At 38.4% G+C, this 16,829-nt stretch overlaps 1 protein-coding gene across 2 annotated transcripts in view; it reads left to right on the top strand.

Annotated features, from left to right (window-relative positions):
• The first annotated feature begins 1,129 nt into the window (after positions 1-1,129).
• SLC9A4 (solute carrier family 9 member A4) overlaps positions 1,130-16,829 on the top strand; it is a 31,353-nt gene continuing 15,653 nt past the window's right edge. For both annotated transcript variants that reach the window (XM_071569946.1, XM_071569936.1), the window contains exons 1-6: positions 1,130-1,173; positions 1,354-1,928; positions 4,052-4,515; positions 9,793-10,052; positions 13,085-13,302; positions 14,889-15,091. In XM_071569946.1, the coding sequence (XP_071426047.1) occupies positions 1,673-1,928; positions 4,052-4,515; positions 9,793-10,052; positions 13,085-13,302; positions 14,889-15,091 (1,401 nt within the window). In that variant the 5' untranslated portion in view covers positions 1,130-1,173; positions 1,354-1,672. The remainder of the gene's footprint in view (positions 1,174-1,353; positions 1,929-4,051; positions 4,516-9,792; positions 10,053-13,084; positions 13,303-14,888; positions 15,092-16,829) is intronic.

Genomic DNA, 16,829 nt, shown 5'->3' with positions numbered 1-16,829 from the left:
TCTGAGTACTATAGCCACAGTTCTGCTGACTTCATTTGGTCTTCCAGATAACAAATCCTTGTTTTATAAGGCTAATTGAATAGCTCATCTGCCAGATTCCTTTTTGGAAAGGAATTTCAAGAAATACTGCTGATAACAGGACTCATATACTGAAAAAAAGAACAACCCTTTCACAAGCAGGCTGAGCATTATTTATCTAATTTTGTATTGGATTCAAAGCTTTCAGTGGAAGGAGTGGTGGTGCTGGGGCACCAAAGCAGAAGATAGTGCTTCATGTAGAAGCTGAACATCAAAGGGCTTCACTGACTGTCCCATAGAAAATTTTGACACTGCAGTTGCACCTGCACTGGGGATTTAGTTCAGCTCATTATAAGCTTTTAAAACAAATTTCCCAGTTGCCACCATATGTTGCCTTTTGCTCTGCATTACAGACCATCACAGTTGCACACACTGGATCTCTCCCACAGAAAGTCAAGTGAAGGGACATTCAGTCTGTGAGACCAGTTGGCCTGAAGGAATCCCCTTTCAAACAGATGCAATGTGGATATGGGGTACTCAGAACTCTTGTTTTGGGGTACATCTCTCTTCTCACTATTCTGCACTGTCTTCTAACACAACCAAATCATTGGTTAATTTGAATAATTTTTCAGTAAATTAAATGCACTCACTTCTAATGTATTTAATACAGGCTTTAGAAGCTTCTAGCCAACAGCCCGACGTTTGCAAACTTTGTTATCCTGACACTACACTTGGCAGTTTTTGTGGAGGAGAGAAGGTGCTGACCTTTTAAAAAAATGTTCCATAGGGGTGAGTACTATGTTGGACGAAGATAATGTGGCTGTCCAGTAAATGGCTTGCTGGGACGTGTAAAACGAAGACTAAATACAAGATAACTCAAGATCCAGTTTTAGGCATGTAGTTTGACTCAGACTTTCCTCTTTCTATTGATAGAATGTGTTAAGTTACATAAGCGCGTTCAAGAGAGAAAACCCCTTTCCAAATGAGGATGCAATTTGCGTGATTCCCCACCAGATGTCCTTACCGCGAGCTCTGCACAGTCCCTTTATTTACACACCGAGCAGTTTTGTTACCATGTGCGACAGGATCAGTAAGCAGTGTTGAGTGTGGTGCCTAAGGTGCCAGCTGTGGTGGGGAGGCAGACGGGGAGCGAAGGTAAGACAGAAGGCACAAAGCAGGCTCTCCTGCCTGCCCAGACTCCACCATCTCTCCCAACTGATGCCATTCGCTTGCGCTGCACTTGTTGCCTGAACTCTGACCATTGCAGTTGCAGCTTCTTGACTTTCCTTTTTTTTTCCCTCTTTTTTTTTTTTCCCTTCCCACTATTTTTGACAGTGAGAAGAAAAACACAGTGTCTGGATAAATAATGTAGCTGGAAAGAGCTTTTTATTCCTCAACAGGGTGATGCTGTGGCCAAGGTTTATCTGGGTCAGAGGAACCTGCTGAACCGGTATCTTCACAAAAACTCCAGGTCCGTCTGTAACATAAGGAACAGGACAGGCACATTAGGACTTTTAAAATGACCTCTAATAGGCAAATGAAACAGCCCTGAGGAAGAAGTGTCTGTGGCTATGAACAGCATGTAGTGAGTGTTGCATACCTTCATGCACACAATAAACACTGTATTTGTCATTAAATAGTCACAACTCCAGCCATGGGCTCTGCTGCACTTGCACATCTTTTGAACTGGCTACTGTTGCTGTTGAGCCTGGTATCCTGTTCTGCTGGTGCTTACGTGGATGAGCCCAACCTGGGCAAGAGCTTCTTGCCTCACTATGAGTCTGATCCCGGGAGAGCTGTTGACTCTTCACAAGATACAAGGCTACATGTTTTCACAGTGGACTATGACTATGTGCAAATTCCGTATGAAGTTACTCTCTGGATCCTCCTTGCCTCTCTTGCAAAAATAGGTAAGTAAAAAAACGGAGTCTTGGGTCCTCCTACTTTGGCAAGACATTAAAAATGTACCATGTAACCAAGTACCTTCCATGCATTTTTGCAGCTGGGATTGATTTTACAGCTTCTGTCCTCAAGAGAACAGGCATGTTCATTACTGTGGCAGTAACAATATTCCACCTCTGAATGCTTCAGGCTTACTTAAGTAAATATATGACCTTATGTCTCTTGAGTTATCTAGGTATTGAGTAGCAACAGAGCTCCCCTACACAGTGCTGTCCATCCCTTTTCCTAGTCTTTGTATGTCACAAGATACCAGAATTTGCAATGTGACACAGCTGTAGAAATCAGTTACACCAGACCGAGATTTCAAGCATATTGAATTTGGAGGAGAAAAGTGGAAAGAATTCTTCCATTGCGTGAATAATAGGAAACATTTTCCTCTTTGTTTTACATGTTTGCTCTTTAAAGTGGCTCATAAAGTAATATCAAAGGAGAGAGACTGAGAGTTTAAGAGGGTGTAGGTCATCAGAGATGTAGGTAAGTACCCTGTGAATACATACCAATGCACCTAGCTTCTATTAAGTCTCCATCTGAATGGAGAAAGAAAACTCATGGAGCAGTAGGGACTGCAATTAACATAACAAATGGCTCATGTCTTACACATTTTCATGTCTGGGCTCAAATTATTTTGAATATTCAGAATTAATGCAGCAATATTAAATAAATGAAGAAGATGGTAATAATGCAAAGAGCTGAAACATGTGAAGTCTTCCATCTCTTTTGATCTTTCCATGGGATTTTCAAACATTACTGTAGAATACGCTGGTAGGTGGGACTGGTGTTTATCTGGAGGTGGCCTTAAGATAAACATTTTTCATGTTATAGTCACTGAGCTGACAAAAATCATTACCATTAACCACGATTTGCCAGTTTCATTATATAGCTGATGATCTCAATCCAATTTGCACATTTTCACAAATAAAATTTGTTGTTATGGCATCAGCAGGACGTGTTAGCAGTAAACATATTGACCAATTTTTTTTTTGTTCATCATCCATAAAAGCACAGAACTTGCCATATGGCACATTTACTCAATATTTTTGTTTTGATCAAGAATAGATATTATAGAAGAACTGTATGGTGCCTCTTTAGTGAACCTGTTCCCTTTACTGAAAGATTTCAAAAAGTATTATTCTTGATGAAAAGTGTGGAGCTGTTGATCTCAAATATTCTTGGAAGAAAGAGTAAGTCTGAGTAATCTGGTTACCCAGAGAAGATTTCCAAACTGTTGAACATTTTCAAAGTTTTATTTAGTTATTATCTTCTTTGTGGATTTCAAGATTTCAGAGTGGGAAACACTTCTGAGATCTTGAAACCCAAAAGAATCCCCTTATTCTATAAAACTGACAGAAGACCTGAGCATGACATTTTTAATTATAAAGGAGACGAGTGGAGTTAAAATGTTAACATACTTTTTGGTAAAAAAAAAAGTGTCCTAAATGTAGTAGTAGATTTTTAATTAAAATAGTTTTCTGTTCGTTTACTTTTGAAGATTGATAATTCAAGGATCACAGAAATACACTCATAGCAATACCTTCTAGAATTACAAGATGGAGACTGGCCTAGCTTCAGGCATAGAGACACAGACATTGGATTTAAAGGTTTCTTGGTCTGCCTCATTCCCATTCAAGTAAACTCTGAAAAATTCCATACCTTTCCAGCAGAGACACCTCTCATTCACTATATGATTCCATAGCTCCCAGTATAGTGACTAGACAAGCTAATAGAAATTGGGCTTTAAAGACTCTTGAAGAATATTTTCTTTCCAGATAATGGAGAATTTTTAAAAGATGTTTCTACCTTGTCAGAAGTGGAGCTTAGGTTCAGGCATGTTTGCTTACAAATCAAGTGCTAGGAAGCAGGAAGAGAAGAGATTCATGGCCAGACTCTTGCCCTACTTTAATAATACAAGTCTGGGAATGTTCAGTTTTGAAGGAAACAGTACTGCCTGTTTTTACATTCATAATCCTAAGAAAAAAAGCTGGATGTCTGAAGACAAAGCATTCAAAGGCAGGCAAAACATCTGTCTGACATCAGGTTAATTAAACTTGAATATTCTATTGTTTTATTCAAGGTTTCCATATCTATCACCGACTACCAAGACTCATGCCTGAAAGCTGCATCCTGATTGTCATTGGAGCATTGGTAGGAGCAATCATCTTTGCCTCACATCACAAATCTCCACCAGTGATGAACACAAGTATTTACTTCTTGTATCTCCTTCCACCCATTGTCCTGGAGGAGGGTTATTTCATGCCAACTCGCCCATTTTTTGAAAACTTTGGGTCCATTTTGTGGTGGTCTGTTCTGGGATCTCTGCTAAACTCATTTGGGATTGGCCTCTCCCTCTATGGAGTCTGTCAGATCAAAGCCTTTGGCCTGACTGACCTGAACCTGCTGCAGAATCTGCTCTTTGGCAGCATGATTTCAGCGGTGGATCCTGTGGCAGCTCTGGTAGTTTTTGAAGAAGCCTCCGTTAATGAGCAGCTTTACATGATGATCTTTGGAGAGTCATTGCTAAATGATGGCATAACTGTGGTGAGTTTCTTTCCATGCTTTGTCTTCCCCTCTTTGAACTCTCGTGGCTTGTAGGGCTTTTGGGCACAGGACAAGAGCGGCTTTAAGGAGATCCTAGATACATTATTTATTTTATGGATACTCCATTGATTACACATAAGGGATTTTAATGCGTGTAAAAATTACATTTTGTATTAACTCTTTCAAAAGCATATATTTTATAGCTGCTGGAAGAGAGAAGCATATACTTACACATGAGAACACATCTTACTCTTGCATTCACTGAAGTGAATGGGTGAGCTACAGCTGATTTGCCTGGCAGGATCAGTGTAAGACCTAGGAATGTTCTTGACATTGTGCAAGCAAATAAATAGAAAATTGCACTGCTTAAAGACTAAAGGCAGCAGGGGTAGAAATATGGAAGACTCTACTTTGTCATATGCCTGAGAGAGCCCTCTGGAAAAAAAAAATCCAGATGTGGACAATCTCTGGAGGCCACAGTCCATCCTCCAGCCCCTCTTAGGAAATTCCCCAGGAACCTTAAAGAGCAATTCCAAATGTCACTAATAACTTTGTGTAACTCTGTTTCTGTCAGTAAAAAACCTGACATTTGACAAATGCTCACATTTTTGGGCTGTCTTATCTCAATTATGCAGAAACAAAGATTCCAGACTAAGAGAGATTTTGTGTGATTGTTGTTCTGTTGTTTGTTGTTGTTTTTCTCTTTTTAATAGGAAAAGAGTGCTTTTACAGACCTCCTTTCACTAATATTTTTTTCCCCTATCTCATTAGTTCTGCTAAGATGGGACCAATATGAAGCTCTAGCTGTAAAGCATAAGTGACAAGAACACTTAGAACACACATGCTTTTCAAGGAAGAAATTTCAAGCAGGAAATTTATTGCTCAGAAACCAAGAACACTGCTCATGTGCAACAAGCTAATAGCAGGTTGTTTCGTTAGATAAGATCTTTACAGAATTTAAATCACAGGAATCTAAAACACATAAAAACTATTCAGGTACTGCAATACATGAGGTACAACACAACTTGGAGTTGTTAAATCTGTATAGAGTTCACTGCTGAAAGGCTTCATGGGAGAAGTGTAGTTTATGAGTAATGAGAAAAGGAACAAAGTAATTTCTTGCAGCCACAGCCTATTGATCATAAATTCTTCCTTTTGGTGAATCAGAGATGTAGGGCTGATGTATAACTAAAGGAAAAATGTTACTTAATTTACATGCAAACTACTTGTGTGTTATAGTTGTAACAGAAAAATCCCTGATGCATCAATTACTTCCGCTTGTCTCTTTGGTTCCTTCTAGTGCAGACCTCAAAAAATTCATACCTCTTCATCACTTTGGAAGAGCTTGTTTAATGCTTTTTTTGACTGGCTTGCTACATTGTCTTTCCTTTTCTCCCAGCTGTTATTTATGACCCAGGTCCTACTCATGATGATATTTACATGAGCTTTCAGTCAGGATCTTTTTACAGCATAAATATGTAGTGGCAGAAAGACTTTTAAAATAAGTTATGTTTAGGCACTCCTCAGCTGCAATAAGTGTGTTAGTAAAAGAGATTAAAGGGATGTACAGGGGGTATATTGGCTCTATCACTGTGAGTTCCTCTTGCCCCACACAGTTTCATCTTCGGGACTCTTCTCACAGCAGCTGTGTTGCAATCAGTTCGTCAACTCCTGCTATTGCATTTCTGCATCAACTACCACTCATCCATTTTCTGGGCATTTCAAAATCTCTACTCGTCTTCCTGCTTGGGAAGCCTGAAATATTTGCCATCTGGATAGAGTCCAATAGGTGGCTTTGTCCTCTCTGATATCCCACTTACTTTAAAGACTTTAAAGCTGTTATCTCAGGTGTCCTATCTTACCATTTCCTTATCTTTCTCTCTTAACAGTTTCATTTGAGTTAACTCTATGAGTTTAAAAAGATAATATCTCCAAGATATATTAAGCATACATATTTTTGATTGTTTCAATACAAATATCCCCATGTTCCCTCCAGTTTGCTTATCAGCTTGAACTTTTCTTTCCCCCAGCAGGAAAAACTGATATGAATTTTGTTGAACATATGTATTACATTTGAGGCAACAATAGCCGTCTCCTATATTTAATTCAATATCCTGGTATTAAAAAATTACAAAAGAACAGACTGTGGCATTAGAATTATGATCTAGAAGTTATGCCTTTGACTTAAAGGAGAAAAGTGCATGATTTACCCTTTTTACCCATTGATACCTTTTCCTATTCTCCTCAGTAGGGCCATGTCTGTGGATGGAACAAGAAGGGTCCAAGTCCTTTTAATTGCTTCTTTTCCCAGTTGTTTCTGAGTGGACTGCTAGCACCAGAGTATCTCAGACAGAAATAGGACAAGTCCTAGTGTATATCATACGTTAGTGGAGTTTCAAAGCCCTGTTCAATACAGTGATGTTGGTAAATCCAGTGCAGATCTTAGTCAAACCTGAACAGAGGTGGAGCATCGTGATTTTGCTGCAAAGTGTTTCAGGCATCTGAAGTTCTGCTCCTGCATATACACAGAAAATTTTGTTTCTCAACAGAAGCTTAACCCATGTATGCATCAGGAAATGGAATATTCCCTGACTACTTCATGTCTGAGGCTTGATTTTAGAAACACTTAGCGCACCTGTACATCATGCTGTATTCAAAATGAGTGTCAGTTACTATATCTGCTAATGGCACCCTCTCTTTGTAGGCAGCAGAACAGTTCAATCTAATAAATGTTTAAGACCCAAGTAAAATTAATTTTTTTTTTACGGAATCTGAATTTTCCTCTCTAGTATCACTGAGGAAGGCTTTGATCACTGGGATCTATGGGTGCTAGGAAGGAGGATGGAGATATTCTCTGCTACTGGTGTTAAAGATGACCCGCCGTGTTTAGAGTAAAACTAAATACAGTGGTCAGAAAGAATTATCAGGGTGATCAAGACTGCCTCCATTAATGGTTAAAGCAGTCACTTGAAAACCTTTTTTCCAATGTTTCTGATGGGGATGGCATATGCAATAGTTGTATATAGACAGCTGTGGCACATAGCAGTCCCTGTGGAGTCCCCTGTGTGCAAGGTCACGCTCTCTTCTCCTGGCTCTAAGAACCACCCAGTGGTACACCACCACATACTAATGTCTTCTTCAAAAATCCCAAAGCATGGCTTTCTCAGAGGTGCTAAATGATGCCAACTATCAATCCATCCCTTCTTTTTTTGGTGAATAAAAGCATCCTAAGCTGATTCAAGCTTTTCTACCATGTAAAGTATTATAGTACTCCATTTACTGTCACAAACACTGCAATGTAACATAGCTGAGCAGCATTTATGTGGAGCCTTACTTGTACAACACTAGTGTAGATTGTTGTACAATAGTTTATTCCCACAAAGCATGTTACACAAAAAAGGAAATTATGTCTTATTTCCATAATTTCTATTTTGATGCCAACTCAGTTAAATCATACAGACACTTAAGGAACTAGAAAAAGGGAAAAACCTTGCTAAGTTTTTTATTGAGGATAACTTGCGTTATTCATAAGTCAGCATAGATTCATGCCTTGGTATCACCTGTAAAGATTCACAAGTCTTAGGAAGAGGTTAAAGTCTACAAGAAAGGCGGAACAGAGAGAAAACACACTGTAATTAAAAGCTACATGGTAGGTACAGTTAAGTTTGCTTCCTGAGGAGACATGAATCCTCTTTTCCTTATCTGCCACTGAAGAGCCAAATTTCATACACTGGCATTAGGAAAAAGCAGTTCTGTGTATTTTCTCACATGAAATATTTTGTTTTGCTTAGTCTGTCCCCCAGAAATATTAGCAATGAGTCTCCTGGAGAACAGGCTGTGTGACAGCCTCAAGGTCATATGTCCACAGCAGCAATTTAAGATTAGATAGTAGCTAGGGAGTGATTATTATTCTAATGAGCTTGACTCTTCTACCTGCAAATACCTGCTTTAATCTTCTCAATAACCTTTTGGAATTAATTATATGACAAAGAAAGACCAAAGAAAACAATAAAATGCAAATTATTTTAGTCTATCTTTTGTTTTTGAACTAATGTTTTGATGTAGCAGCTTTGGAAAGAGCTGGTGACTTTAGTTGTTTCCAAATTCCCTTGAAAACTGAGAATTGACTTTCATGTGTTACACACTCACTGTAAACAGACCTGACAGGACTTAATATTAACCAACTATCAGCAACCTCTAAGATATTTTTATTACTATATCACTCATTACTATGCAAACTTTCTATTAGTTTCTAAAAGAAGAATGAAAGTGGAATATGCTGAAAATTTTTATCACCAATAAATATCACCAATAATTATCACTTTACCATACTTCTATTGATAACAGAAGTATGGTAAAGATTTCTTCTTTAAACTCAAGAAATTATCTCCAGGACCAAATTATAGAATACATTAATATAAAAACTATAAATTGCAGTAAATTCAAACTTTCTTCTAATCTGGCATTATTTTCTTTTAATTTTTGTCATTTCAAGATTTACAGTCAAAATGTGCATGTGTGAAGGCCATTTAGAGTGTCATATTTTTTGTTTCTTACTTTGAGATTGTTCCCTGGGGAAGAGGTTAAGTAGCATCAAACCGAGAACATGTGAGGATAGAGGGGCTTTACTTTCCTAGCTAGAGACTATATGAAAATGAGGCTACCATCTTCCCTTGCCTTGCCTTGCCTTCCCTTCCCTTCTCTTTTCTATTCCCAGTGATGTTTCATGATTTTTATGTGTCAAGTACTATTAAAACACTGAACATTCTTGAGTTCATCTTATGAAGTCTATCCAGTCTATTGATCACATAGACAACCTTAATGGAATTTAAATAAAATGTGTGATCTTAGTCCCTGCCCCATCTTGAGAGAGAGAAAGAAGACGTGGAGGGTAGACCGTGAGGTTTTTAAGGTACCCAGCTGGACTTTCAACCTCTGCTATAAAGATCAAAATTAAATTTACCTTCAGAAAACAAAGAAAAATGAATAGTTTTTTGCTTATATTTATGGTATTTGGTCCCCAAATCTTTTACTTCTATTGCACAGCTATCTACCCTTCTTTTTTTTCCCTTTTTTTCAGGGCACTAAACTGGCCCTTAATTCTGGGACTTGTTAAGAACCAGCTGGGATTGCAATTGTTACTTTGTCGCTCTGCCTAAAACAATTTTAGGCATACATACACACACACACACACACACACACACTCACCTATGAAATCATTAAGCCTGCCAGGTTCAGAAAGATGCCTGACTGTTGTCTCCTTATTTTCACATATAGGTTTTATATAACATCTTCATCGCCTTCACCCAGATGCACAGGTATGAAGAAATTGAATCCATTGATGTCTTCGCTGGCTTTGCTCGCTTCTTCGTGGTGGGGCTGGGTGGTGTGTTGTTTGGTATCGTCTTTGGATTTGCGTCAGCATTCATGACCCGATTCACCCAGAACATCTCTGCAATTGAACCCCTGCTGGTCTTCATGTTCAGCTACTTGTCATACTTGTCTGCCGAAACCCTTTACATCTCTGGCATTTTGGCGTAAGTATTCCTTATGGCTTTTTGGATGATCTCTTGAAGGAAGTGGCACCATTTTGTGCAGGTGGCTTGCTCAAGGTTAGTACAGGCATTCAGTCTCTGGCTTAGAGATCTGCAGTGGAAAACTTCTAAGAGATCTATAAAATGAAGTGGTAACTAGGAAAAGCAAACCCACAGTCAGTGTAAGGATAGACACGATACAAAGGAGTGTTGGCAAAAGTACTGTTAGTTGTGGGTAAAGTCACCAGTGCTTCCATCATCTGTCTGCTACCTCTGATAAGATCAGCAGGAGGAGAGAATGATTTGATAATACATCACTTAATCTGTATTTATTTCTAAGCAGCATCACCATGAGATCACAACAGAGACATAAAGCAATGAGTATGAAAAACATAATAAAGAATGTCAGAGTTCTTGGTTTTGTATACAGCATATCTAACACAATTTACTGGAATTACATTACATTTGTACAGCATCACTGGGATTGAAACTGGGCAAAAACCAGACAACTGAGAACATCAAGTACACATGCATACATACAGTCATATACATGGATATTGACAATCATATTTGGATGTGGTCAGGATAGGTTGATACTCATGTAATGCTGGGGGCCTCTTCCTCAGAGTACTGTGATGGCATGTGTGCCCACTGCAGAAAGGAAGCTGGAGTAAATGCAGAGAGGATGAATATTGTGGAAAGAAAAGATGATGGCAGCAGGAAAGGAGTCAGAGGAGGAAGGAAGGAATAGGGGTGGAAGTGAGAGGCTTTAGGAGAAAATGGTTGGTAGGTGCCTTTCAAGGATACCCCACCAAACAGGCCCTAAGCAGAGTAAAACATACAGAAATGGGACCCTCATGGTGCTATATGCAACAGTTGGTGCTGCTGGCTGATGTTGGCTCAGTGCCCAGCTGGTAGGTAGCAGCAGCATAGCATGGCCTGCACTGGCTCTGAACTTTCATGAAGGGTTTTGGAGGACATATTGTTCCAGAAAGGACATCCCTTTATTGAGGACAAACCAGTTTAAACCTAACAAATGCAAGCATATACCCACTGATGTCCAGATAGGTGCATTTACTCACCTCTACTTGTCAAACACTGATTTCACAGAACCACAGGTTAGTGTTGGAAGGGACCTTTAAAGATAATTTAGTACAATACCCTGCAATGAGCAGCTAGGTCAGGTTGCTCAGAACCTCATCCAAACTGACCTTGAATATTTCCAGGCATGGAACATCTGCCCCCATTCTGAGCAACCTGTTCCAGTGTTTAACCACTCTCACTGTAAAAATGTTCTCCCTTATATCTAGTCTAAATGTACCTAAAGCTTTCAGTTTAAAGCCATTACCCCTTGTCCTATGGCAATAGGTGCTACTAAAATATTTGTCCCCATCTTATAGGCCTTCTGTAAATATAAAAAAGTAGAAATAAGGTCTACAACCCCAGTTTGTTCAGCCAGAGCAGTATTTGGCTTTTTTGAAAAAAACTACCTTCGCAGGATGACCCTGGGAAGCAATATTTGAATATTTAAACATACTAATAAGTAGTTAGACAGGATATGTTATCCTGAGAAATTAAACAAGGTGGATGAGCCTTGTACTATGTTTTGCATATCCAACACATTCGCTGAGATTGAGGCAACTGACAACTTTAGTTGGATGAGACCTACTATACAGTGAGTGGTAATACCATATGTACCCTTTCCTACCTGCACGACCCAAAATACTGCTTTCCTGCCTATTCATTGCACTAGCCCACATGGGTCTTTATTTGTTTTAATTCTTATTTTTATTAGAGTTCTGAAATTATTAGTGATATATGAATGTTAATATAATCAGGCTGTATTATTCTTACTGCTTCATTAAGGAAATTATTGCTTGTTTTAGAGATGAGAACTTACTGTCACCCTTCTGAATTATTGAGGATTCATTCATTTTTCACTTGGATTGTGAAAGTCTATTATGCATGTGTAACTGAAAGTCAATAGTATTAATCATTAATGCCTAATGGCTTTGTCTTGGAGTGTCCTTGGACATGCTAAAAGACACAGCTCCACCAGGATACCCTTGAGATTTCTTCAGAGGAAATTAAATGAGCAGAAATGAGGGGAAGGTTATTTAATGAACAGCTAGCATTCTCTGAATTCACAAATTTGGAAAATTATAATCACAAGAAGCCCCCAAAGAAAAATCGTATCAGTAGAAACTAAATAGATGATGGAATATGTTACAAGCATAGCACTCAATCTATTTATTAGCTATGATTACAGAAAATGTAGATGAGAAGAGGGAATCTCCATCAGTAGGGCTGCTCAAAGACTGCTGCTCCATGTGATTTTCACCAGTGTCTGTGCTGGGAGGCTGTTGATGCTTCTGAAGCAGGCTCTAGTCTTCATTAACAGTGAAGAAGTAGAAAACATCCCTTTGCTTCCTTAGGCACCTTCCCCACACCCTAGGTAACTAAAGGGAGAGGACACCCCTGTAGGACAACTGTATTTCCATGTGATGTACAACAATGAGCTACCGTGGGTGGAGAGTCCTGAAGCTTGCCCTGGCACTGCTGATCTCTCAGCTAGATGTCAGATATCTGGGAGCTTTGGCCTTGGCATGGTAATACCACCATGTTCTCCCACCACCACCTCAAAGGGGAAAATCACTAAGAGGCAAGTTATGTACCTCTAACTGATCCACCTCTAGGCTGGTACAAAACTGACCTGTCCTTTGTTTGAGGCAAATATTTGGTGCACGGTGACTCTGTGTTAGGTGTTCAGGAAAAAATGGACTTTGAACTGGAATGTGATACTCGCACTTCCTTGTCAGGAAAGCTGACTTGTTTGCTTACTTTATCCTGTATCTAAAGTTGAATGAAGATGCTTTTCTATCTAATGAAATAGCTAATGCAACTGAAGAAATGCTTCATTATAATAGGAAAGTCAGAATCTGGTGATGGAAAGTGCAGGTAATGATGGTTGAAGGTGTTCTTAACTGAAAAGAAAACCAAGTTGTGGCTGATCTCTGATGTTTTGCTTCATACAGGATGACAGCATGTGCGGTGACAATGAAAAAATATGTGGAAGAGAATGTTTCCCAGAATTCTTATACCACAATAAAATACTTCATGAAGATGCTAAGCAGCATCAGTGAGACCCTGATTTTTGTGTTCATGGGAGTTTCTACAGTGGGGAAAAACCACGAGTGGAACTGGGCCTTCATTTGCTTCACTCTGCTCTTCTGCCTCATTTGGCGGACACTGAGTAAGTCAGCTTTTGCAGAAAGCCTTCTCTGTACCTCAGAAATAAACCCTTTGTACAAAGTCTATGTGGACTGGCATAACCAGTTTAACAACAAATTTACTAGGTTTATATTGCTGGCAAGCAAATTTCACAAACCTACACATGAGGAAAAAGGGGAAAAAGATCCCAAACAAATGTGAATGCCAGTCTTCAAGCACAGACTTCATGTTTAGATGAGAATGGAGTTTTAAACAAAATTAAAATATTATCATGATTATGCTTATAAAAATGTTTTTATCATAGTTAACTACATGCCTTTGGGTTAGTAAGCCTCATAATAATTTCATCACACACTGTCATTAACTTCCTAATTGAATAATGTATATCATCACACTTCTAGTGCTAGAACACTACAGATCCTGGGTCGGGAATGCTGGAGACATAGACAAGAGGGAATGTGAAAATTAGCACTGATAGATAACTGAACAGGGACTTACACCATGCGCAAACCAACCACACTATGCTACTGCTCTTCACAAGTCAACTCTGAAGTTTTCAACTGCTTCCATTCAAAATGATCTGGTCTGACTGGAGAAATGGACAGAGAGCTCATGAAGGTTGAGGAGCACGTGCAAGGACTTACACATGGGTTGGAATAACTCCATACACCAGAACAGGCTTGGAGTCTAGTTAGCAGCTCTGCAGAAAAGGACCTGGTATGATACACAACAAGTTAAATACAAGTCAGAAGTATGTCCTTGTGACAAAGAAGGTCAGCTGTGTCCTGGTCTACATTAACATGTCTAGCCAAAAAAGGTCTTCCATAAAGTGGTATCCAGCAATTTACATAACAGGATGCTACTTTACCTCTAATAACCTACTGAGTTTGTCAGTAGCAGCTGCATAAAATAACACCAGCAATTACCAGCATTTGTCAGCTTTTAAGTCAGTAATTTAACAGTTTCCCCACAAAACATAGGATCCATGTTTCTTATGGAAAACCAAGATTAATAGTAACTCACGCAAATTGCTGAAAGTACTCTATAAAGAAAAGCTGCAGTCCTTACTATTATTATTTTTAACTTTTATTAAAAGCAAAATTAAATTTAAGGACTAAATAGAGAATTAGAGACACAATAAGCCACAGGATTAAAAATTAAAATGCTATTACTCTTTTGCCTTTTAGTGAACCTGTCCACAGGGCTTGTTGGTAAAGCACTGTTGAAACACTTTGGACAGACACTGTGCAGAAAGCAGGAAACATTGCATGGGAAGGCACAGGAAAAGCTCGCATCCAGTTGTTTTTCTTATCTCCACAACACTTTGGAGAAAACAATACAACATAAATAAAGTAAATATTTTCCCCTAATCTCACTTTTAAATTTTGTAAATGAATTTAAATCTCAAAGCAGTTAGGAATCCCAGTCTTCTATAAGAGATTATTTCACATAAACCAGATTCAGCAGTTGGTCAAAGAGAAGATACAAGAAACCAAAACTGAAAAAAAATGGGCTGTCAACACTTCCCTGAACCAGGATGCTTTGCTTTTAATATTTTCCTTTGCTCCTTGATTAATAATAATAGCTGTGGGTTTTTTCCCTTTCTAGGTGTATTTGCTCTCTTCTACATCAGTAACAAGTTCCGAACATATCCCTTCACCTATAAAGACCAGCTCATTATTTCCTACAGTGGCCTTCGAGGAGCCAGTAGCTTCTCTCTTGCATTCTTGCTTCCAGTGAATCTCTTCCCCAGAAAAAACCTGTTCATCACTGCAACTCTTGTAGTTATATATTTCACTGTGTTCATCCAAGTAAGTGTATTTCTTAATGGATTACTTTCATGTAATGGAAGTGTCTGAAAGCTTCATAGTGAAAATTGCATTGAATTTACTTCTAGACTAGGACAAGCTATTGCTTTTTATGGCCAGATTTAGCACTGCAATGTGTAATTACCCTTTCAGGACTTTTAGGTATTACAGAAAGTCTGTATTGAAAAAAAAGTGTCTTCTAAAATATTCAGGGGAAATAGTACTTTGTGTCCAAAATCGCTTATGTTCACTCCATATGCATTTCCTGATGCTTCCAAATTAAGAAGTATTTTAACTTTGCAAAAAATCATTCTTTATTAGTGATGTATTTCAAACAGTCCAGAAAACAGTATGTCTCATCTATGATGAACTTGGAATTTTATACTTTGATCTTCATTGACCTTGGAAACCAAGTATATATATATATATATATATATAAATAATTTGTAAAAGACTATTAAAGAAAAATAAAGTGAATAATTCATATTTGAAAGTATAGGTGCCTACTTTAGATATTTGGGTTATTCCACATGTCTTACATTGCTGTGCCTGGAAGAACTGAGTCTTCTAGAGGTCTGGCATCCCATGCTTTGTATTTTCCCTACCAAGATAGATACTCTAGGATGCCAGTGGGGCATTATGCACTTGTGATTAGATATGGCACTAAGACTTCATCAGAATATTTTGGAAAAAAAATATTTTGTTTGATTTCCCCTTTTAAAATGCTATTCTGTATCAGTACAGTAAAGAATTGAGAACAACTGAAAACTGTTTCCAAGTGAACCCCTTCAAGATATTAATTCTAAATTATTCAAGTAAATGGTTTCAAGATTGCAAGACCTCAAAAAAGATAACATTTTCTTTCAAATGAGTCCTGTTTTGAATAAGATTGGCAATGAGGCAGTTACTTTACATAGTTAGATTATGCCAACAAATCTAATCTTTCTTAAAAAACAGTGGTGTTCAATTTTTTTTTTTTAGTTTTTGATTTAAATTCTCTTTTGTAGCTCTTGTCATAGGTTTACCTAAGTGGGCCTAAATTTAGGCTTTAAATCTAGAAGTGGGCCTGGAGCTGTCAGCTGACTGGAGTCATGCTGGGCTAGCAGCTGACAGCTTCTAGCCAGTAGTATTCTATTCTATTCTATTCTATTCTATTCTATTCTATTCTATTCTATTCTATTCTATTCTATTCTATACCATATTACGTCACCCTTTCCAAAGAGGATAAGAACCAGTGTAGGAGTGTCTTGGGGCAGTTGCTTTTTTAGCCTTCCTCTTGGGAGGATGCACAATGCTGTCCCAGGGGGGATGGGGTGGACCAGGCCCACCACTGGTTTGCCAGTTATCACGGGAAAGTAAAATGTGTTGCTCTGGTTTTCTCCTTTCTGCTTGGGTTTGTCTCTCTGGGGACTGAATCTTCTAAAGTCATTTGGGGTTAAAATAGTGAAATTTGTGTGTTCGCTGAGGGGTGGGGAATTGTGTTTTGCTGTATTCTAGTTTGTGTAAGTGTGTAGTTTCTTCTAATTCTTTTCTTCTTCTGTAAAAATATATGTAATTTAACCTAAACATAGTTTGAAGTTTTTTCCCCTCTCCTTCCTTTCTTTGGTGGGCAGAAAGAGGCTTTTCTTTCTGTACTTGGGGGAGTTGGCAGTTTGCTAGCTCAAACCAATACACTCTCCATACAAATAACAGTTCCTTTGTGTGCCCAAGACACAGCTTTCCTAACTTATTAAATTTTAAA

The sequence above is a fragment of the Pithys albifrons genome, chromosome 1, assembly GCF_047495875.1.
Source record: "Pithys albifrons albifrons isolate INPA30051 chromosome 1, PitAlb_v1, whole genome shotgun sequence".
Lineage (NCBI taxonomy): Eukaryota > Metazoa > Chordata > Aves > Passeriformes > Thamnophilidae > Pithys > Pithys albifrons.
This window is presented reverse-complemented; position numbering and strand designations above follow the sequence as displayed.